This window comes from Halichoerus grypus, chromosome 12, assembly GCF_964656455.1.
Source record: "Halichoerus grypus chromosome 12, mHalGry1.hap1.1, whole genome shotgun sequence".
Lineage (NCBI taxonomy): Eukaryota > Metazoa > Chordata > Mammalia > Carnivora > Phocidae > Halichoerus > Halichoerus grypus.
This window is the reverse complement of record NC_135723.1, coordinates 74,039,522-74,064,476: the sequence shown is the minus strand read 5'-3', so window position 1 is coordinate 74,064,476 and position 24,955 is coordinate 74,039,522. Positions and strand designations below refer to the sequence as shown.

The following is a 24,955-nucleotide window of genomic DNA, read 5'->3' as shown; positions in this document are numbered from 1 at the left end:
CTATTGCCTAAATATATGAATAGCCTGAAATAAGAAGCTCACTTAAGTCTTGATGAAGGGATAAGGTTTTTAAATGTTTCAGATATTTAGATAACCTGTAAGAGTTTGATCTGCACTTCCAAGATATGACTTCTAATGCTTCTTGCTTCTTGCCTATTGCAATAGACTGAATGTTTGTGTCCACCTAAAATTCATATGTTGAAATCTTAACCCCCAATGTGAAGGGCCTTTGAGAGTCAATCAGGTCATAAGGGTAGAGTCCTCATGAATGAAATCGTGCCCTTATAAAAGGGACCCCAGAGAGCTTTATTTCCTTCTTCCCATCATGTGAGGACTCAGCAAGAACATCCATCTACGAACCAGCTATCAGGTTCTCACCAGAAACCAGATCTGCTGGTATCTTGATCTTGAACTTCCTAGCTTCCTGAAGTGTGAGAAATAAATGTTTGCTGTTTAAGCCACCCAGTCTATGGGAATTTGTTATAGTAGCCTGAATGGTTCAGACACCTGCTTTAGGTTTACTGTCTCCCTTAGTATGTGAGAGAAATTGGTGTTCGTGTAGAAAGAAATCAGATATGAAGACTGGAGCTATTTCAATCAAGGTAAACATCTAGTTTTCTGAAATGGAAAAAAAAAAACACAAGAAGAAATAGAAATTGCTGATTGGTGCTAACAGCTCAAGAAATAAAAGTGGTAAGACAAGGTACCAGGTGGCAAAAGTTGAATTAAATGAAGCTTTGCTCTGTTCTTTCTTTTATTCTTTTTGGTAAATGGGCATGAGTGCTTCTATACCAACCTGATATTACAAAGGCCAGGTATACACAAAAAGCAAAACAATTTTCTTTATTGCTGCAATACTGATGTGCATGTGTGTTTTAACTTTTTGAAATGATTGTGAGTCGAAATGAGTCAAAACCAGATTGAGACCTTTGTAAAAACATATCAAGCATCAAAAATCCAAATAAACTAGTAAATTAAAAAAAATTTAAATATCAATACTTTCAAATCAATACTCCAAGTACAATAATTGTAGGATCTGCCAATTTATACACAGAGTATATCTGTTTTTGAATTTTAAAAGTGATAAAAGTTAAAAAAAAAACTACTGATACATATACTTCATGTTTTTAAAATGTCTCTCTACTCTTTTAAAAAAGCACCCAAACAAGAAATCCCAGTTATTCCCTATTACCAACAAAACAAACAAAAGCTTAGCATTTTCCCATGGTTTCAAATATTTATGATGTTTTAATTTTCTATGCATATAACAGTGTATAAGATATATGTATTTCAAAAGCATGCATGAATTCATTTTAGGAGACTACATGCACTGGGGTTGATTTTTAGTTATAGATAGAGCTCTGAAATTATTATTTTTAATGGTTTCTTTTTCAAACAAAACAAGTCTCAGAATTCATGAATATATTTTCTTCTATTTTTAAAACACTTTTTAGAAGATTTATTTATTTTAGAGAGAGAGAGAAAGAGAGAGAGTGTGCAAGAGTGCATGCATGCGCATGAGCAGGGGGAGGGGCAGAGGGAGAGGGAAAGAATCTCAAGCGGACTCCCTGCTGAGTGTGGAACCCAACATGGGGCTCAATTACAGGACCCTGAGATCATGATCTGAGCCCAAATCAAGAGTCTAACGCTGAACTGACTGAACCACCCAGGTGCCCCAGATTTTCTTCCAAAGGAATATACCAAATCCACCATTCTTTAGGGATGTAACTAAATCAATGATGTACACATAAAAAAAGAAAGGCAGATGATATTTTTATCTGAGGATTTTATAAAGGAGAACAGTAAATTAGCAATCCCTAAAGAGAAATGTTTAAGTTTAAGCTTTGCCTGGGTCTCTGCTGGATGCTCACAGCATTGATGAATTGATGATCTGTGTCTACATTCTCTAAATAGCAGTAATCCCAAAGGTAATGTATGTCACAGGCTTCCAACACGAAGATCTAACATACCATGATGGTGGCACAGGAACTGAAAGAATTTGAAGACAGGAGGTCAATAGATGAACTGATTCTTCTTACTGGAAGTGAGTAATTATCCTCAGGTTCACTGATTACTAACATAATCCTTTACGTAATGGTCGTAAGTAATGATCACAAGCAAAGGATACTTTTTAGGTGATCCCTATGTCCTTAACTTTCTTGCTTATGATCCAACTAGTCCGGTTAAGAGGCACAAGAGAACAGGGGTAGTGAGTGCTAACGGCATCAAGGAATTGGGAAGATGGGAAAGGGGGTGGGAGAAGAGCAAGGATGATGCCACAGAACCAAGTGACAGCTGTGACAGCGCCCACTGCCGGGGCACTGTATGCAGACAAGGTAGCTGCCCAATGAGTGTTTGTGGGAGCTGAACTTGAAACAAGTCTTGAAAGTGCCTCCCCACCCCCAACCCACCCGATACACTCACTCTCCCTGGCCTGACAGTCATGCACAAATATTTTAATAGCAATGCCTTGCATCTAGAGATTAAAGGCCTTATAAGAGAGCTGTAAAAAAAAAAAAAAAAAAAAAAAAAAAAAAATATATATATATATATATATATATATATATATATATATCAAGCACTGTTTTTGCAAGTTGATTAGATGAGGAGCTCAGAAGGGGAGACGTGGGCAATCCCTGTGATTAGTCCTGTGATCTTCATGAGTAACCATCTGCCCTCACCCACATAGCCCTGCACACAGCACTAATGTTCCCGAGCCTTGTTCTTTTCAACATTCCCTCCCCCTCTAAAATTTGTAAGAAGCCCTGTTCTCACTGTTTACTTTTACTATCCTGAATAGGACTTATCATAGTATTTTACTTCAAAGCATCCCAAGAGGGTGATCACACAAATAAAAACTGGTTTTGAAATCTGTATCTATGTTGATAAACTCTAATATATGTACACATCAGTATATTTAGACGGAGTTGCACCTGTATGAGATAAGTTACACATGTTTAAATGTTAGGAACATGTCAAACGTGTCTTCTCTACCATACATATAATATTGTTAGCTAAACAATATAATTCTTTCTAACCAAATAACCACTGTGAAATACCTGATTCCCTTTACACCCGACAGCTGGGGCTGAAGCTTGTATTCCCAGCCAGAGCTGGACATAAGCACAATAGGAAAGGCAGAAACAGCTGCAAACTCTTGAGAGAAAACATTTGCAAAGCAACTTTGACTTTAGGCTTCAGGGTAGGAAGGAAGTAAAAATCATTTTTCTGTTCCTTTTCACGTATGGCAGCTGTCTTTGGAAAAAAATTATGTCCATTCCAGTTTATAACAGAAACTCCACAGTATTATTAAAACAGGAGTTGCAGGAACTTAGGCCTGGCCACAGATTTAGCACTTTACAGCAGTCAAAACATTTATAGAACTTGCTAGTACTGCTTGGCGAGCTTCAGCTAGAAGGTCTTTGCTGCACGCCTGACTGACTCCTCCCCCAACATTATTTGCTGTAAACAAACTGGATTTCAGTGATGTTGATTGTTTGATCCTTCAGTGCCTTGGGTTTATTTACATAAAATTTAAGGGAATGGAATTCTCTTGGACAAGTGTCAGAGAAATGGATCCTATGTGGGTCTCAATTGCCCTTTGTCTGTATGTCTTTGTCTTTTGCTGTCTTGATATCAGGTACATGTTTTTATCTCCCATACTAAAATTTCAGGGGTGCCTGGGTGGTTCAGTGGTTAAGTGTCTGCCTTCAGCTCGGTTATGATCCTGGGGTCCTGGGATCAAGTCCCACATTAGGCTCCCTGCTCAGCAGGCAGTCTGTTCCTCTGCCCCTCCCCCGGCTTGTGCTCTCTCTCACTCTCTCTCAAATAAATAAATAAAATCTTTTTTTAAAAAATAAAATTTTAGTTCCTCAAAGGCAGGTTCTGTGTCACTGTTTCCTTTGCTTTACTTATTTGCCTAGTAGAGCAAGGTTAGTAAGTTCCCAATATATATCTGATGAATTAAGAACCATGTGGTTTAAAAAAAATCAGTGATATCAGATCTTTACATAAAATAAGTATCTACTTATTTTCATCTTTAATGTTTTGGATGCACAGATAATGGGCATAATATAGCTTCTTTTATGTAAATGCTGGGAGACAAGAATAAAACACTTGTCACAGCATTTCTGTTACAATGAGACTGATGCATGACATATCACTTAGGTGGTGGCATCTGTCTCACAGCAGAATTTACTCAGGTATTAGAGCAATCTATCTAAAAATGGGATTTTATTACAACTTTAGAATCTGGAAATAGGCCAAGAACCTTTTGATGTAAAAGAATGTGAGACCTAAAGTGACTATAGAAAGCTTATTAATATGAAACTGGATGGATGAGGTAATAAACAATTTAGAAAAAAAGGAAAGCAAAAGTAAAGATAAAAAGTCAACATAGTGAACACATTAAGAATTCAACAGATGCCAGATTCTCTCATGCTCCTTCAAATTTTTTGGAATTCTATAGAATAGTATCAATGTCAATTAAAAACACATATTTAAAATAACACTACATATTTTACAAGGATAATAGATACGACCATATTTCAAATACTTTAGAGTGCTTGTGTGTGTAGGAGGGGACTGGGCATCCAGTTTTCAGATTTTAAGGAGTTAAGGACAGAATGAAATGGTTTGAGGTGGGTAAATAAGAACACTGGGCTGGGAGAGAGGGAGGAGTGGGGAGAAAGTGTAATAATTTGAAGCAATGGGAGGAGGGGAGACCAACTGTGGAAGCGTTTAGATAACAGGATCTGTATGATTAGTTTTGAGCTTGGAAGGCTTTATTTACATGTTTTATGATTTGAAAAAAATCCCACCATGCCCAACTAGTTAAAGAAAAACATGATTTAAAATATGGCAATGACCAATATCCATACACTACAAAGACAGTGGTAATTTTAAAAAATATATTTTGTAAAAGAATACAGATAGAGGATGTACAGATGGGCAAGTCAGAGGAAAACATCATTGTCCTCAACTGGTTTACTAGAAGTCACTGTCTGACTAGGATGTTAATTAGATCTGACGATTATGAAATAAGAATCTCTCTTTAGAAGAAATTTCTAGTATTTGTAGAAAGTCAACATTTCCATAGATGCCATGGTCATTGTGCATTAATCAAGAACCTACTGATGAACTCACGTTGAAAGCACTACCCAGTAACTATTAAAGCAGTCAAAGAGATTCAACACAAGAGCATTTTAATTTCTGCAAAGTGCTAATTCTTGTATCTAGGAAGCACGATAACTGCGTCTGAAATGTGAATTTTTATTGTATGGAAATATGTTGCTATCTATTAAAAGCATTTCTTAATAAAATCTGGATTTTTTCCCCCAGTGTTTGAACTTCTTTGTGTCTGACCACATCATTTTGCAGAATCAGGAGAGCTGGAGTTACAATGGGATCTTGATGATAACGTCCTTTCCTAACTCCTGCCAATATTTCTCAATGATGTGAATGTTTCTTCTCATGGAGACCACACGGTTCACACAATAGCTCTCCTTTGATCCGTAGCTTCCCTTGAAATAGGAAAACATCGCCTGGAAGTGCTTCAATTGTTTCATTTTATTCCAATCATGTGAGAGAAATCATGAATGGAAAACAACAACAACAACAACAACAACAACAAACTAAATCCCAAACCATTCTGGGCAAGAAAATTAAAGCAACCACATTTAAACTGAAAGTTTCCAGAATTTAACAAAAATAGGCCATACGCTTCATAAAGAATGGACCAGGCTTCATTGTTTTGCTTTCAGTCTGTCTCTAGCTTTTACTGTGATTTTCACTTTATAATATTTGCAAATACCTTACTATAAAAACAAAACAAAACAAAAAACTAATTGCACCAAATCAGGTAAAACAGACAGAGCCACTCTTAGAAAGCATTTACCTGCATGAAGCGACCCTCTGACGTCCCAAGATTAGCAATCGTGAGGTCTCCTTTAATGAAGGTAGATATAGATGTTAAGAGGACTTGGTTGAATTGGCCCATGAATAAGTCAACACGCTGCAAAGCTGTGGTAAACTCTGTTCGATATTCATCACTGCGCACTTCACAGCCTGATGAATTTCTCAAAAGTGTCTGAAATAAAATATGGTCATAGAATGAATGTGAGTCCAGACGCGAACAGGCTGGTAAAAAAACTTCTCGGGGTGTCTTTTCAGAGCTCGGAGGAGAATGGAAAGGATAACCATACAAAGAAACAGAGAGCCCCAGACAGGCAGAGATTACTCTAGTGATCTACATGGCTCCAGTACCACTAGGTGCTCCACATGTATATAGATGTTAACTGGGGTAAACCTTCCTACCGCAGTTTGCGCTACGGTTGAATATGCGCATACATAAAAATGGAACTCGGTGGTGCCGGTAAAAGAAAAACAAAACTATAAATGTCTCAGCCCTGGGCATAAAGGTAATGCTTCTAGCAGGCAAGTCCAGTAAGATGGATTTCAACTGGAATAATAATAAATGTTAGAGTCATACATAATACATTAGATATTTGAAAATGTGTGCCTTTGTGCATTTGTGTGCAGTGAGGCGGTAGGGGGTGGTAGCTGATAGATAATTCACAGGGAGTCTGCAGAACACAGACCCCAGACTCAAGTTCCTGCATCAAATCCTAGTCTCTTGTGCTTACTTACCTTACATAGTCCCCATACTCCCTATGTGTTTGTGAAATTCAGGTTATCCATTTCACAAGTAAAATCGAGAGAATTGTAGAGATGTGCCTACATTGCAGAGCTGTTGTAAAGGTTAAATGAGCTAATTTATAGAAATCTCTTACCATAGAACTCAGCACCTAGATAATACCACTGAAGTATTTGTCATCATTATGGGGAAAGGCTCAAAAAAAATGTAAAAGCTGGGCACCACATGCCACAGTTACCAACTTACAAAAAAGGCAATTACCACTCAATCAGGTATTTATCTTACAGATTCAGCTTCAGATTTTTAAAAATATTGTTCAGTAATACATGTCAGTTAAGCGCTGTGGATCCGTCCCTTCACCTTGACACCTCAGTGTCCTGGTTTTCCTTCTACTTCTCAGATTGCAACATTTAGTCCTGGTGCAGGACCATCTGTGCCTGCCTATCAGTGTCAGGGTTTCTCAAGGCTCCATCCTAGGGCTGCTCCTCTCCTCACTCTTCACACTCTCCCTATGCAACCTTAGTCTCTCCTGTGATATCTATTACTATTTAGTTGACACACGCATTTGTACCTCCACCCTACCCTCTCCTCTGAGCTGACTGTGCATATATCAAATTGCCCGTAAAAAACACACTCAGATGTCTCCAAGACCTCAGGCTCAGTGTGACCAAAGCAGAAACCACAATCTTCCCCCATGCCTGAGCTGATGATACAACACACCCCCAGTGAATGGCTCTACCATTTCTCTAGATGCACAGGTCATAAATCTAGGTGCCATCCCTGATTCCTTCCCATGTACAGTCCATCACCAATTTTCATCAATTGCACTTTCTAAATATCTCCTGGATCCATCCAGTTTTCTCTCTCCATACTTTGACCCTCATTCAACCCACCCCTTCCCATTCCTGAACTACTACAATGGTTTCCAAGTAAGACCTGCCATATCTGATCTCATCCATTCTCTACACTGCAGACAGATTTTTTTCTAAAACACAAATCTCATCATGTCACTCTGTTTAAAACACTTAATGTCTTCCTATTGCTCTCAGGATAAAAGACAAAAATTTTTAACACGGCCTGGTGAGCTCTGCGTCATCTAGATCCTATTGAACTTTCCAAATTCATCCTCATTGTGCTCTCCTTTGCACTCCAGTGAGCTGGTCTTCTCTCAGTTCTCCAAATATGCCATGTGTCCTCCCATTACAGGGCCTTTGCACATGTTCCTGGAGTGATCCTTCCACCTTCATTCACCTTATTGACTGCTATGTCTCCTTCAGATCATAGTGTGTTGTCATTTCCTGAGGAAGCCTATTCTGATCTTAATATCTAGGTCAAATGCTTCTATTATCGACTGTCATAATACATTTTACCTATGTGTCATAGCACTCATAGCTGCAGCTACTATTTGCTTGTGGATTACATGATTGATGTCCCTGCCATCAGAGACCATACTTGTTTACTGCTGTGTTGTTAGTAGTAGGTGAAATATCACCCATAGATCTTTAATAAATATTAACTGAGTGAATAAGTAAGTGAATCAATTATGAATAGATGGGGGATGAGTGTGGAGATATAAACTAATATTACTAAAGCTAGGGGCGCCTGGGTGGCTCAGTCATTAAGCGTCTGCCTTCAGCTCAGGTCATGATCCCAGGGTCCTGGGATTGAGCCCCGCATCGGGCTCCCTGCTCAGCGGGAAGCCTGCTTCTCCCCTCCCGCTCCTCCTGCTTGTGTTCCCTCTCTCGCTATGTCTCTCTCTGTCAAATAAATAAAATCTTAAAAAAAAAAAATATTACTAAAGCTATTTTTTTCTTCTTCCAGGAATAGGTGTAGTTAAGAGTTTATAAGAAACAAATAGAGTGCTTAGCTTCTCACTATACTTATAAGACATCTGGGAATTGGTAAATTTGGGGGAGATAACAGGGGGCAGGAGGACATAATAAGGAACTGTCTTCTAACTTGGAAGAAAAGGATAAAAAGTTTATTTTTACATATTTTTGTATGTAGTTTCAAGTTAAGGAAAATGATTTGAAGATTAGGAATTCTATTATCATCCTATTTTATTTATAATAATCAGAAAGCTGCCATAGTATAGTTCAGACTAACTTAGTGTTGAACAACAAAGTGAAATAGAAAATTTACTTATCTTTATGTAAAACAGCCTTACTCCTTAATGTCAAAATTCTGTCACATGGAATACAGAGTTCTTACATCTATTGACTTTTATGGTAAAAAATAATCTACAATGCTGTTTTATATAGTAACAAATATTTCCTCACTATAAGTGGCAATAAATTAACAAACAAAGAGTCTCAGAGATGCTAAACCTACTGACTCTTGTAATTAATGAAATGTTCTGGTTCTAGACATTTATTTTGATATATTAATGAGTGCTATTTCACTATTTAATTAGAAGCTTTTCTTCACTGAAGTACTATGGATTGCTCTGAGGAGTAGCAGATAACTAAAACATACCAGCAATTCAATAGTAACCGATTAATTGGTAATTAAGTTTCCATTGGTGATCAATCATCCATTTTGCAGAGATAGCCACAACCACGGAAGCTGCTTAAAGGAGCAAAGACCAGTTTTAAATCAAAGACCATCTCAAGTATTCCATTTCAGAGGTGACTGCTCTTCAGGGTCAGCATTGTGGTTGTTTTGTTCCTTTTCTTGCTTGTTTTTACTTTTTTCTATATCTAGATGGCATCTTGGGAACTTAAAGCCTCAAATTTGACCTTGCAGAGATATGATGGATTCAATGGGACATAAAAACAATTTGCTGCATGTGGAGTAGTCATAGATCGTAAATTAGAAGCAGCTTTCTATCAACAAGAGGTCAGAAATGGTCTCATTCATCTTCTATCATCCTGCCCTGTATTGTGCTTAACACACAGTAGGCATTTAATAACAGCTTCCTTAAAAATTACTCTATCTACAAGGTACCCATCTGCCTACCCAGCTTGCTTCCTTGTCTGTTTTGCTGAACTAGGCCAGCAGGAGAATGGAGGTGAAATGGATCTCCAAGTGCCTGCAAACCTGCAAGAACTCCTGGATCTTTTTTAAATGGAGGGAAGGTAACAACCAAACTTCAGCCAGTATGTGCCTTCACATGTAAGGCATAAATGAAGAACTCTGTACCAACTCAATTAATATTTATGTATAGTCATGCATATTTACAGTTTCAGACTTCTCCCTTAGGAAAGTGTAAGGTCTCTAAATGGTATCTCCTCAAGGACTGATTGGATTATATCTCTATTTCTCCCCAAAACAAATTCCTAAGTTTAAAATCATTGCACAATGCTGGAATAGGATCTACAGAACACCTTGATCTTGAAAAGTTGTGCAATTTCGAGCTCAAAAACAAACGTCATGTCAGGTCCAAGTGACATTCAAATTTTATAAGCCAGGGGATCCAAACCTTATTCTTCTTCATTTTCTCTGTAGCTGAGATCTGCAGGAGAGGGGTGGGGGCAATAGCTTCTAGGAGAGAGTACCATTCTAGTATTCAGTGTAGGAGAGAGGACTACTCTTGTCTCTTCCTGCTGAGAATCTTGATAAACTCAGTGATTGGGGTCAGGGTGGCAGGAACTAGCTTACAGAGCTCTATGTTGTCTTTGAGTTTGAATAGTGTAATTTTAACCATCAGGGAGCCTTGGCTTAAGCTCTTGGCATTGCAAAGGTACAGCACTGTGTAAATATGACTAAATCTCAGTCTGATTCACTATGTCCCTTAAAGATAATGAGCAAATGTGTTTGCTGCTCATTTGTGCAGGGAAGATGGGGTGGCTTCTCACCACTTTACACACAGTTCCTGGGTGCAGCGTTTGGAGTGGGGTTGGGTCCAGATGGAAGAGCAACTACAGACCTGAGGCCAGGGGTCTCCTTGCCACTTGTGCTTCCCTCAAAGCCAGGAGGGCTTGTGCTTTGAGGTAAAACTGCACATAGCTGGGGGAGGGCAGTTCTCTGGTAAAATAGCTGCTTTGGGGCACCAAGGAAGGGTCTGCAAAGAAGGTTTCACCCCAGCACTAGTTGGGGAGTCAGACTAACACTCTCTTTTTGGTAACAAAAGGAGGAAGAAGGAAGAAAGGAAGGGAGGGAGGAAATCAATTTTTATCCTGCATCTACACTGTGCCAGGCACAGAGTTGGGCATTTTCACATGCAAGCAGACTCACAGCCCTGTAGGGTTTTCAGTTTTCAGGAGCAAGAGACTCAGAGCAGCTAAGGGTGCAGCCACAGTGGCTGATTCACACTGGAACTGGCATCAGAACTGGAATACTCATTACAATTTGGTTCTATCTGATTCTCAAGCTCATGAATTTCTTCAGCTACTGTTTACTATTCTGGGCAAAGCTCCAAGAATTGCACAATTACAATAATGGAAAGGGCCTTAGGGACCATCTTACCCCAGCCCCTCATTTTAAGTATGAGAAACTGAAAGTCAGGGAAATTGTAACTCTCAGAGAGTTGGAATCAGTCAACAAAAGTTACCAATTAGCATGTTAAAAACCCTACAACTCTTCAAAGTAGGAAATATAGATTCACCCACCCCTGATTCCTTTTCTGAGAGAAAAGCTGAATTAATCACTGTTTTCTGGATAACAGTATAAAGATGACCACTAGCATTCTGGGCTGTTGTAATCAGCTTGGCTTTCAAATCTTCCTCTCTGTTGCCTACTTTGGTTTGTGAACATGACCATGTTTCCATCCAGGTAATTCTAAAATTTCAGTCATCACCAACTCCTCTCTCTTGAGCATTTCCCACACCCAGCTAGTTAGTTGCTCAGTCCCTCTGAAATCTGGTTATAGTCCTCCAGCCACATCTGCACCCCTGCCCCAGGCTAGGTGTTTCCTCACTGGCCTGCCTGTCTCCCATCTCATCTGCCTTGAAGCAGTTATGAGCTGTCACTCTCTCCTTCAAAACTTTTAATTGCTTCCCAAAGGCCTGTAGGAAAAGCTCAAATTCCTTACTATGACATCCAAACCTGCCTCAATTTGTTTTTAAGTCTTTTTTCCATTAAGGCGAAAGATCAAGTGACCATCTAGGACACCGAATGAATCTGAGTGGCTATCCTGACACGAGACCCTTCCCACTCTTGGATTTGTGCATTTGCTTTGGCAGCTGATGCCCCCAGCTCTTGCTAGTCAGTGACACCCACTCCTTGGTCATGTAAACCTGAAGCCTGGCTCTGTTCTCAAGTCTCTCCTTACAAGGTCTGTTGAAGGACAGAAGTAATATGTTTTATTGGGTTGGGAGAGGGGAGATAGTGACAAAGAATAAGGCGGATGGTATAAGGGTACAGGGAGATACCATATAGCTTGAGATATTTGAGTCAGGAGGGAAAAAGAAATAAGAAAAAAATTCACTCTATACAATATATTGTTCAGGCGTATACACATGTATAGTGCAACGAAAGGCAAGGAAAAGACAAACAATTCACAATCACTGTTGACCCACTTTTCTGGGAGGGAGAGGGATATGACTGGGATGGGACATACAGGGGACTTAAAGGCTTTGGTAATATTCTTTTTTCAGCCTGATGGTAGAGAACTCAGCATTTGTTTTATTGCTCACACACGCACACACCATATACATACACACAGAGTACATGATTCTTTTGTATATATGAATATATTATAACAAAAATAAATTTTAAAAGAAAACAGTGAACAAATGGGAAGTGAAAAAGTGGAAAGAGCCTGTTAAGAACTCTCCCCACCCCAATTTCTTGACATCCTAAGCAGGTCTGAAACATTCTCATGGCTTTTCTTAGCTCACAGTAATAATGTTAAATATCATCTGCATAGTGGGTTATGCTTTTCCAAGTACATTATCCCATCTGATCCTCTAAATAAGTCTGTGAATTGGATTTGTTATGATCATATTTCTACAGATGAAGAAACTGAAGTTCAAAGAGTTGTCAGTAAATATCAGAGCTTGAATCCTAGCTGTTGATTTCAAATCCTATGTTCCTTATACTGCATTATACTCCTTACTTACAGGCTCCTACAGTATTTCTGAGACAAACCCACATTCCAGGGATGGTCTAAGGACATGGTGGAACCTGCGGTACAGGACTGGTTCTACTCAGTTGCGATTTGATGAGTCACATGACCTTGGGCAAATCGCTTGATCTCTCTGGGTCTGAGTTTTATTTTACTTATATAACAAACATTTGTCTAGAGTGTTTACAATGTGTCAGACACTGTTCTAAGCACTTTACAAATATTAATTCACTGAATCTTCATAAGAGTGCAAGGAGGAAACTGAGGCACTGTGTGGTCACATGACCACCAGCAGCTGTAGCAGGGCAGGGACTAAACCTAGGTTACATAGCACCAGGGTATTCACCACCCCCCGCCCCCCCAACCCAGGCTTGACTGTAAAGGAGTGAATTGATCTCAAAGTTCTCTTTCTGCTCTGCCATGCGGTGGGTCTGTGGATGGCTTTCCAGTGCTTCCCCTGGGCTTGGAATTACCAAACTGCCTTCAGCCCGCTGCTGGAACAAATGAATGCTCAGGATGTTTAAGATGCCGTGAGTAAACAGTCACTGTCCCCCAACACCTTAGGCTACTCCAAAAGGGCCTAAACAGATTCTCGATATACATGCCTATTCTTTAAGAAGTTCTGGAAAGCATTTAATTGTTCAAGGTTTATCCTCTTCTAAAATAATTCTGTGAGGGCCCCAGGGTGGCTCAATCGGTTAAGCATCAGACTCTTGATTTCTGTGCAGGTTGTGATCTCAGGGTTGTGAGATCAAGCCCTGCCCGGAGCCCTGCACTCAGCGGGGAGTCTGCTTAAGATTCTCTCTCTCCCTCTGTTCCTCTCCTATCTTGCATGTGCACGCTCTCCCCCTCTCTCTGTGCGCGCTCTCCCCCTCTCTCTCTAAGAAAGAAAAATGATAATAATAGTAATTATATGAAGTCCTCTCTGAGAATCAATGGTAAACACCCTGTTCTGCTTTTTAAAAAACTTGTTACAAACTTGCTTCCTTAACGCAAGGGCTTATATACTGTCATAGGGCTAAGTAATAGGAACTACTCTACAATTTGTAAGCCTTGAAACAATAATTTAGTCTTTCTTTATTTTTTCATTAGTACTTGACAGATTTTTTTTTACCTCAGACATATACTTTTTTTTATAAAAAGAAAACTGAAGTGCTATATACCTCAATGTATTTGATTCAAACTGTTTTCCCTAATTAACATTATGATGCATGCAGTGAATATGTAATTACATTTAATTCAGTATAATTAAGGATGTGATATATTTAAAATAGTGATTCCTTTAATTGATCTATAGGACAGATTTAGCTCATCTATAGGTAATTTAAATCGGTCTTGCAGATAGATTTTTAAATATATACCATTTTGTAAAATCTTTGCCAGTTACTCATACCTTTTTCCTTCTTGCCCATGACTAAATTAACAGGAGCATTTTGATATAAACTTTATTCATAATCACCCTTTCTACAAATTCTATTGACACGTAATGGTTTTCTGGGGGATACATATTTCAAAATAGATGGTCCCTCTTTGCCTAGAATTTTTATATAGCTGGCTAAAAGCTCAACTGCTTTAATCTCAGGAATTCCACATAACTTACTCCCCTAATTTCATTCGTGTGCTCTCTTCCCTTCATTTAGTGAGACTGGGAGAGGTGCTGTGGGACTCACTGCAGGCAGGGCACAGAGCTTTGAACGTCAGTGTCTGCTTATGTTTCTTTCAGATATAGTTAACTTCTATCAGTCTGTACTCAGATGTCTAAGATGTCAACACTGAAGCCTGATTCTCTGTAAAATGCAGAAGAGTCAGCTCTCCGACAGAGCAGGCCCTTCTCTTTGGGGTCCTTTTTTTTTTTTTAAGATTTTATTTATTTTTCAACAGAGAGAGAGAGACAGCAAGACAGGGAACACAAGCAGGGGGAGTGGGAGAGGGAGAAGCAGGCTTCCCGCTGAGCAGGGAGCCCGATGTGGGACTCGATCCCAGGACCCGGGGATCATGACCTGAGCTGAAGGCAGACGCAGAACGACTGAGCCACCCAGGCGCCTGTCTCTGGGGTCCTTAATGCAAGGCCAGACTGTTACGCTGGTGTGGTCGAATGCTAAGAATGTGACTATGTTGTTTTGTGCTGCAGAGACAACTCTACTTGGTGTTGTGCTCAGCTGTCGTTTAAAAGAAAGATGCTTTCTTGGGGTGCCTGGGTGGCTCAGTCATTAAACGTCTGCCTTCAGCTCAGGTCATGATCCCAGGGTCCTGGGATCGAGCCCCGCATCGGGCTCCCTGCTCAGCAGGAGGCCTGCTTCTCCCTCTCCCACTCCCCCTGCTTGTGTTCCCTCTCTCGCTGTGTCTCTCTCTGTCAAATAAATAAATCTTTAAAAAAGTAAATAAATAAAAAATAAAAGAAAGATGCTTTCTCAATACTTCTGCTGTCACTGGCTCCCCTTGATGAAGTAATCCTGCCTCACGACTTCAATAGTCACGGAGTTCATTACAATCCAAGACCTCAAGCAGGGGAGCAAAGCTGGGGAGCAGTTAAAGAAGAGCTGATCTGTCTCCAGGAAGGGAGGAAGGGTATCATCTCTGGCCCTGATCAATTCAGACGGCCTGAACGTAATACAACCAGGCATCTGGCCAAACCAGCTGCTGGCTCCACGCTAGTGATTCACGAGGTGATGGATGCTGCCTCGTGGGGATGACCTAACTTCATACACCCAGCGGCATTCTCTCTTCTGAGGACCAGCCCTGTCTCTACAACTGCCTTTAGGCCAAGTTTGAATGTGCCATCGATGCCATTCAAACTCATCGCTTTTCTTTCCAAACTAATTCCCTTTTCTAGCTTCCTATTTCTGTATGGCATCAATAGTGACTCTCTCCCTTTAGGTCTCAGCCATCTTTGACTTTTCCTTTTCTTTTATTGTTTATATCCACCTACTGATTCTTATAAATGTTTCTATCAAGTTAAAGGAAATCAGATACTTGGCCTTCTACAATCTAATTTCCTTGATTCCAGAATCTCCTTGTTCAAGTCCACTTCTATAACTTTAGTGTAAGTTCCCCAAACACCTTCTTAGTCGCATCCAGAGGTAACCATCCCAGCCTAGAGGAGAAGAGCATGGGCTCTGGAGTGGCCCTGCCCTTATTAGCTATGCAAACTTAGGATACTTAGATCTCCAAGCCTCACTTTTTCACTTGTAAAATGGGAAAATGCACACCTAATAGAATTGTTTTGAGGTTTAAATAAAATGAATCCAGTGTCAGAGGCAGACACACAAAATAGCTAACTAACAATGCAAAGTACAAAGAACATCACTGTAAGATACATTCCAAAAACATTGGTACAGGTGGTAAATGCTATAAGATTAGGAAAACAGATCAGTGTGGGCTTAAAAAGCTAGAGAAGGCTCATGGCAGAGGCCAAAGTTGACACAGGTCTTGACAGAAATTGGATTAGTGAAGAGGGAAGACAGAAATACTTGGAGCAGGATGTATTTTATGTATATGTGTGTATGGATTTATATACACATGTGTACAAATGCATTTATATAAATGAAATAAAAATATATCCACCTTCTTCTCGAGGTCTTTGGGACTCAAAAGACTCAGAATTCTATAATGATAGAATTCTGGAATTCTAAGTGTTAAAATGTTTGCTTCTTTATCATCATTTCCTAAGGTGAATCAGATCTGAAACAGACCAAGTCCATGTGGTTTGGCTTTAGCAGGCTTCATAGCTCACCTCAGTCAGAGCCAGGAGTGACAGAGTGATCCATAAAGAAAGTTGCTCCAAGTGAAGCAAATTTTAATGCTTAGTGTATAGAATTTTTCTGCTTTCTTCAATTTAGTTAATAGAAAACAAATTTTAATGTACTTACTCACTGAATTGCAAAAGACAGAGCACCAGTTACCGTGCACTAAGCAATACAACAGAGGCAATTCTTTCTTTAGGGTATAAGAGCCATGGTCTGTTTATGTGCTGAACAGTGTCACGCTCAGCAGAAACCAGGCTGATGAATGTCTTAGTGGAGAGCCAGGAGAGGTGAAAGATAGATGAAACCAGAGTTCTTCAACTGGGCCCCAGTATATTGTTTAAACCCATGACTATATCCTAGCCTGCCATGACTGTCATCACCTCTTGTCCCTCCTTTCCTCCTTACCATTTGCAGTGAGACTCTTTACTCATCTTCTTTCCTTGTTCCTGACCAGAACTGTGTATCAGAAACCTCAATCTGGGGGCAACCCTCCTCATTGACCAAAGTCCCCAAGGCCCTTACCAAATTCTTTTCTATTCTTCCTGCATCTACATCAAGTCCAAGCTCATGCTCTGTACCAAGAATGTATTTAGGACCAATGAAATGATTTGCCATTGTGGAATGTAATCCTGTGGCACAGTAAGGGTGGTATTGAAAAAGACCTTCACTCTTGACTTCTTTTCCTTAACTCACACATTATTTTCAACTTGAAATCATGGACTGGCGGTTCGTAGTGAAAAAAATCTATGGATTCAAAAAGTAAACTTCATGGAGGGCACCTCTACTGTACCACTGCTTGAGCAATGTCCCCCAGAAGGTGTGGCCTAAAGTGCTTCACACAGACAATATCACCTACTCAGAGGGGAAGCTCTGCTGAAAGGCTCAAGAAAGACTTAAGGAGCAGAAAAGTTACTCTACCTTTCTCCTTTTAATTGCTTTAATTATGTTTTCCCAATTTGGATTAAGTACAAAGCTCTGAAATTCCTTTCTCTTCACCCTACCTATCCTCATCTTTTCTTTTCCTCTCATTTTTCTCCTTCTTTGTTTTTTGATCCATCTTCATTCCAAACTAGTGGATGATGGAGTGTGTGTGTGTGTAAGGAAGGGGATGAAACATCCCAGAATTTCTTCAATGCTAATTTAACTTTTGGAAACTCCCCAATTCTATAAATTAATTTTTAGAGATTTGGGGGAGAGAATGAAAAACTGTTTTATCTAAAAATTATTTTTATGAATCAGCATTTTATTACATTATTTGAAATATGAGGCTTTGTCATAACTATGTGTCCATTTGATAAACAGATATTTTATTCAAGATACTTTGTTAGGTACTAGGATATGGAGATTGAAAACTCACAGTCCATATTTTCAAGGGGCTAATGAGGAAACCAGTGAACATATTACCACAGAGTGTGGTAAAAGATATGGTAGAAATAAAGGGTGCTACTGGAGTACTCAGGAAAGGCAGCTTATCCAGAATGGAGGGTTAGGGGAAAACTAGAGAAGATTTCCTGGGGCAGGAAATGCCTGAGTAGAATTGTAAAGAATGGGGAGAAAGTGTTAACCTGACAAAATGAGTGTTAAAGGGAATTTGAGGCAGATGAAGTAATATATGTTAAGGCAGGGTTGTGAGAGATATTGATGGATTCTGGGAACTAAAAGAATGATAGGTTGACAATTAACTGATAAACTCACAGGTTGAGTCACATTGCACTTAATATCCAAAATATACAAGGAACTCATGCAACTCAGTAGTAGCAAAAAAAGAAAAAAAATAAAAAAATGGGCAAAGAAACTGAATAGACATTTTTCTAAAGAAAATGTACAGATGGCCAACAGGAACATGAAAAGGTGCTTAACATCACTAATTAGGGAAATGCAAATCAAAACCACTATGAGATTTCACCTCACACCTGTCAGAATGCTATTATCAAAAAGACAAGAGAGAACAAATGTGGGTGAGGATGTTAAGGGAATCCTTGTACAGTATTGGTGGGAATGTAAACTAGTATAGCCAGTAAAGAGCATGGAGGTTCCTCAAGAAATTAAAAATAGAACTACCATATGATCCAGCAATCCCACTTCTGGGTATTTATCCAAAGGGAAAAAAAGAGAAACAAACCATTATTTCTAAGAGATATCTGTACTTCCATGTCAATTGCAGCACTATTCGCAATAGCCAAGATATAGAAACAATCTAATTATCTATCAGTGGATGAACGGATCAAGCAGATGAGGTGCATACGTCTATTCAGACTTAAAAAAAAAAAAAAGGTATCCTGTCATTTGCCACAATATGGATGAACCCCGAGGGCATTATGTTAAGTGAAATAAGCCAGACAGAGAAAGACAAATACTGCATATTATCACTTTTATGTGGAATCTTAAAAAGAAAAATGTTGTGCTCATAGAAAGAGACAGTAGAAAACTGGTTGCCAGGGGCTGGGGCAGCAGGGGGGTGGGAGTGGGCAGTAGAAATAGGGAGACATTGGTAAAATGGTACAAACTTTCAGCTAAAAAAGTATGAGGATCTAATGTATAACATGGTGACCACAGTTGAATACATTATATTATATAAATGAAATTTGCAAAGGGAATTTAGAATGATAGGCTGAGGGTAAGGTGGCACTGGTGTGCTTGAACTATCTTGTACTGCTTACAGAGCCAATTGTGACTATTTCTTCCTAATTCTTGTTCAGTGACTAACTTGGTAGCTTGAAATTGGCTTGGTGGGGGTGTTTACACCACAGAAATTGGCAAGCACTACAGATTAGGGGCTTCTACTCCCCCTTCCCTGAGAATTAGACATTTGCCAGCACACTGGTGGGTTTGAAGACCAGGAAATAGCCAAGGCCAAGGTAGGAAACTTCTTGAATACATACTAAAGAGTGTGGATTTTACTCTGAAACCATTGGGGAGCACTCAAATTATTTTAAGGGACACAGTAACATAAATGGGTTTGCTTTCAAGAAAGATTACTTATTCCAGCAGCAGTCTGGAGACAAATAGATTGGTTGGGGATGAGGATGGAGCCAGGGAGATTTACTTTTATCTTACTGGCATCATCTTCAACGTACTAATAAAAGAAAATCTATCTGGAATGATAACATACAATTTTCTGTTTCTCCTTTGTGTATCTGCAGAAGGAGAGAAGAAGTAAAGATTTTGAAGCTTCATATTTACGATAAATGAGACTAGGTTTTATTCTGAAGAAGGAATAGAAGAAGCAGGCTGAATTAGATTGTGCTAATGGAGAAGGCTGAAATAGGCTGAAAGATTCTTTGGAAATATTAAGTTCCTGGATTAAATAGGTATTGTTAGTTGCACCCAAACCAGCAGCTAGAGAAGGTGCTTAGAAAGTCTTAAAAAAGGTTGGTACACAGAATGAGAATGTCAACTTGGGTTAATGAATGAGAGAGGTTGTGTAAACTATTACTTAATCCCAGTTGAGGGTTTCCTGAGCCACTGGGGAACTGGGCTGAGGTTGGCAGACGAAAATAAGGTTAGAAGGAAATAGAGCATTAAACAAACAATAGTTCAGTTTAACTTGTAATTTAGCCAGAGTTCAGAGTATAAAATAAAAGCCTTGCTAGCAGCAAGAAAGAGAAAATGAAGCAATGATAATATCATTATTAAAGTAATTGTCCAACCATTCACTGGAACAGAGATTTTATTGTATTTCTACAGTGAAAATATAAAACTTGACTATTTCTTAGCTGGTTTGTGAATTCCCAGCATATAGAGTATTAAATAAAGCAGGGGGAGTTATAACAGCTGGTTCTAAGGGCCTAGAGAATATAGAAAAAGCTTTACTATCTAAAGCTCACACAAATGCTAAATTAATATTTACTTATGAAAATTTAGATGTTTACTTTTCAAATATTTCATAATCCCTCTTTTTTTATGAGTTTGTCTGCATTCAATTGGATTGTTATCATAAGGGTCATAAGATACTCAATATCATATAGTTTACACCATAACTACCCTGGATTCTGAAAAATATGGATTTATTTTTTTTTTAAAAAGAGCTTTCTTATTAGGTGTGGCAAAGTTCTGGTGTTTATTTTTTTGTGATCTGTAACTGTGCCACAAATGCTGAACTTCAAATTTTCAATAGTGCCGCCATGCCACATACTCAGAATCACAAAAAGTATTGTTTGCCTAAAAATCTGAAATTAGTGCTTATGTTTTCTTAGCATTTGATTCTAAAAAAGTATCTAGATAGAAACATCATCACAACTTACCATAATATATATATATTTTCAAGCAGGCACATATTTTAGTCTTCTCTGCACATGTCGAAAACCCGACCTTACAATGTTAATACTATTGTTAAACAACTGCTTACATATTATTCATTATTTTGCAAATACTGACTACTATTCTTTTTTTTTTCTGACTACTATTCTTAATATTGGGCCAGTATCAGAACTGATCTTGTGTTTTTTCTGCCCAGTTCTACTTGGAATCAATACCTTTGTTATGACCCTTCAGAAATCAGAGTGTTTAGTTGAGAATAAGGAACACTGCCCATTTTTTTCCGTATCAGCTCTAGATAAACCCAACGTAGTTGGTATTTTCAAATTAGAGATACTTCTCAATTACTCTTACTAATACATTTACTGTTCTTGTTTACCATGATGTTGGAGCCACAAATAAGTTTACATTAATGAATTATCAGATATATTATAATGAATCATCAGATACATTCTATTATAAATTCCTCATCTTTATTTATTTAATTCAGTTCCTTAAGTACCAGGATCACCTAATTTGACCTTAGATTCGCCTCTATTACTGCACTTCCAAACATGTCCACAGTCTTGGACCTTCTCATATTGTGGATATATGAAGAAAAATAATCTCACCTCCCTATTATCTTTCCTAAGGTTTTGTATAACCTCCCCACGCCCCCAACCCCAGACACACACTGTACTCTTATAAACAATCTCTTACATTTCGGATTCTGGTTACTTTACTGGAAATAAATAGTCCTTTGCTATAATTATAGCCTTCAGGAAGGGGCAAGCCAATGACCTCTCTGACTTGCAGGCACAGGAACGAGCCCTGAGGATTAAATGCCTCCTATTCCCTCATCTTTTCCCATGGTAGACTCCACTTCTTTTTGACCAAACAAAAGTGAACAAAGTGAGCAAGAAAAAGGTGAGTATTTCTTTCAATTCCTCACATGTAGTTTTTGCACTTGCATTTCAAATCTTCATGGTTTGTGGGGATGGCAAAAACAGTGCCTTTTATGACCCAGTCATAAAAATACACTTGTAGATTTTATCAAGGGCCTTTATCCAAACACTGCAGCAATTTAGATGGTCTCTATTTACTATGTAAATATATAGGTTTCTTTTGGAGGACAACATTTTTTGTCAAATAAAATCAACCCTATTATCTGTGGTCTGCAAGGCATACACTTAGGTACAAAGAAGCAGGACAAACTGCCTGCCCTCTAAGACCTTAAACTTATTTAGATGTTTGCATGATTAAGTATATATAAAGGAACATGATTAAAATGAAAGAAAAAGGCAAAATATCTGCAGCTAGAGATGCATTAGAACAATATAAAGGCAGCACTAACTAGAGGGCATGCCCCTGTACCTTCTTCCTTCAGTAGGCACTCATGACATCCTCGTGAGTCCCGGGAGTACTTGCCTCTCACTTAGTCCTCTAGGCCACATGATTCACATGAGAAGGAAATAGTCTAAAATGAAGACAGCTGTGCAGAGGATGGTATATAGATGCAGAAAGAGAATATGATTTGGGGCCACCTCAGCGTCACATTCCCTTGAATTCCATCAACTTTTATAATTTTGATAGTTTCAAAGGAGCTTATTTTGTGTGTTCTTGGAATTATGATTCACTTTGTTACAGGACTTACTGGTAATAGGACAATCCCTTCCATCCCCAGGAAATGCAGGTTCTTCTGATGCATAGGTTCCTAGTGTTGGCCACAGGAGAAAGGTGAGGGGGATAAGAAAGAAACAACTTGGGCAGGTACAAGACATCTCTGTTTCAAGGCTGATTAAAGTGACAGGCTAGGAGAGGCAGTAAGTGCTACCTACATTATGTGCTTAGCTTCTAGAAATCTACACATTATCTTCCTCATACTGAGAATTACTTAATGAAAAGTAACTTAATTCACTTAGAAATCAAAGAAAAGGCAAACTTTGAATACACAAACAACTTTTTAAAATACATACTGTTAAAAAAGTTTAAATCTCCGGGACAGTTCTACCTCTTGTGATATGTTTTTCTAAGTGTAAAATAATATGCACTCATGTCCAGAATCCACTTTAAAAAGCTGGCTAAATGCAGCACCATGTAGTTGAGTCCTAAAGTTTATTAAACAGGTAATAACTATTAGTTTATAAATACTGGCTATGTAATTGGCCATGTACATATGGACATGGCTTTTTCTAAAATTTTGGGCTTTATGTAAAAGTTAACTTTTAGCCTTATGTAAAAGTTAACTGTCATCTCCTCGGGGTGGCCTTTTGTGACTATGCTATCAAATTAACATATTCCTCCTTATTTGCATTCACAGATGTTCCTTTCCCTCATACTATATTTCATAAACTATAATGATGTATTTATTGGTGTGACTGAGTTTTTATTGTCATCTCTTCCCCTAGTGTGTTCGCTTCATAAAGACAAAACCCATGCCTATGTCATTCACCACTGTAATACCTGAAAGGTTAGGCACTCCTAGCCAAGAAATCTATTGAATTTCTTGTTGAATCTTGGTTGTATGAATAAATCCTTTCCTCTGTCTTTTGCTGAAAACAATGATCACAACTTTTTGGTCATTTTATGCACTAAATAAAACGATTAGGCTTCCAGAACTTGGCTTAAACTAGTAAGATGAAAGAACAAGCATGTAATGTAATTAGCTTAAAATAAATGGAAAATATTGCACATTTTATTGTCAAGATAATTTTTAGAGATATTCGTTTTTGCTATTGACTCCCACTGCATTAGTGCTTGTATCTGCTTAGTGCATTAGCACTAAATACTATTGATTCACTCAGCTCACAGACCAATTTAATCTTTGCATTTGTCCCATTTGCTGAGCACCACCTCACCTATAGTTCAGTTAGTAGAGTGGCTGCTAGATGCAAGTGTTAATCAGATTTTAAATTTAAAATGTCATTAGAAAATTTAATATCATACAAATTTACACTTTTCTGGTATATGGACATAAATTCTAGCAAATCATGAATAATCCATATATTTTGAGATGACAACTCAGCAAACTTAATTTTCATAAAATCAGTTTTAGAAAAGAGTGCTTTACAAATCAAAATTGACCTTAATTCACCCCTTTTACCTAGAGCGTGATTTGAAATGTCACCTACCATTTTAATGTCCTCTGATTGATGAACATTTTGGTGATTTACCCAAATAAGAAAACTGAGGTCAGACTGCAGTCTGAATCCTCCATTTTTATTTTTTGTTTTATAGTTACTATTCATAAGGCATTTCCCCTTTTTGTGAGCATCAAGAATGGTGAAAATAGCCTTTATTTTATATCAGCATGCATTTATAAGACATTTTTCTGTCTTCTTGTTGAAAAACTAGAGAATATTTTTGAAATACGGAAGGTAGACACACTTCACCTGCTCTAAGTTAGCCTAGGTCTAGGGTGAAGTGCAGGGAACCTCTTCCCCAAGGCTTTTAAGATAGGAAGTCAACACTGCTCAGCAAGTAATTCATATGCAAATGAACCAGCATGGAACATTTTAGTTAGAAAAAATAAATAATAAGCAGACCGGAATGTATTCAGGATCTTAGAATCACTTACCACATTCACTATTATTAAAAACAAAACAAAACAAACAACAGCAACAACAAAACACCAAGGGAGTTTTAATAACTTCAAGAGTAGCTGAGCCCTTGGTTTCATTCCCGATAAATGAGCCCTTTTACAGCCCTCCCTTGGCGGCTGGAGATGTGACTTACAGCACATATGTGGGTACTGAGTCATTCTGGACTCTGTGTGCCCACTGACTCGGTATTTGTGCCAATCCATGAATAAGCAACAGCAGAAATTCCTCGTGGGTATTCTATCCAAATTCTAACAGATCCTCCTTTTTCTTATTAGAGGAGATAAGAATGCAGGATGGGATGACCATTGATAAGACAGAAGTCTGAAGTAAGGGTGTAACACCCAAAATCGGATACATTATTCTGAGTAAAAAAATCCATTACTACTCAAGGAGGTTAATAGTCTTATCAAAATGCAGGATTGCATGTGCTTTCATTTGTTTCTAATCATGTAGTAGTATGACAATGAAAATATCATGTGTTAGAGCTGTCTTCAAAGTTCTGTTAACACCAGCTTTTCAAAAACCAACTTTAAATTTTTTTTTGCATGAACTCCTTATTGTTTGCTACATCAATTTTACCAAGTGAATTTCCATGTCGAAACCAACTACTTAAATGAGGAATTCTTAATCTCAGGAAACAAACTGAGGGTTGCTGGAGTGGTGGGGGGTGGGAGGGATGGGGTGGATGGGTGATGGACATTGGGGAGGG

General features: G+C 38.5%; 1 protein-coding gene across 1 annotated transcript in view; it reads right to left on the bottom strand.

Annotated features, from left to right (window-relative positions):
* Window positions 1-24,955, bottom strand: part of MET (MET proto-oncogene, receptor tyrosine kinase) — a 114,990-nt gene that overhangs the window by 52,049 nt on the left and 37,986 nt on the right. The window contains exon 3 of the mRNA XM_036103937.2: window positions 5,897-6,088. Within this exon, the coding sequence (XP_035959830.1) occupies window positions 5,897-6,088 (192 nt within the window). The remainder of the gene's footprint in view (window positions 1-5,896; window positions 6,089-24,955) is intronic.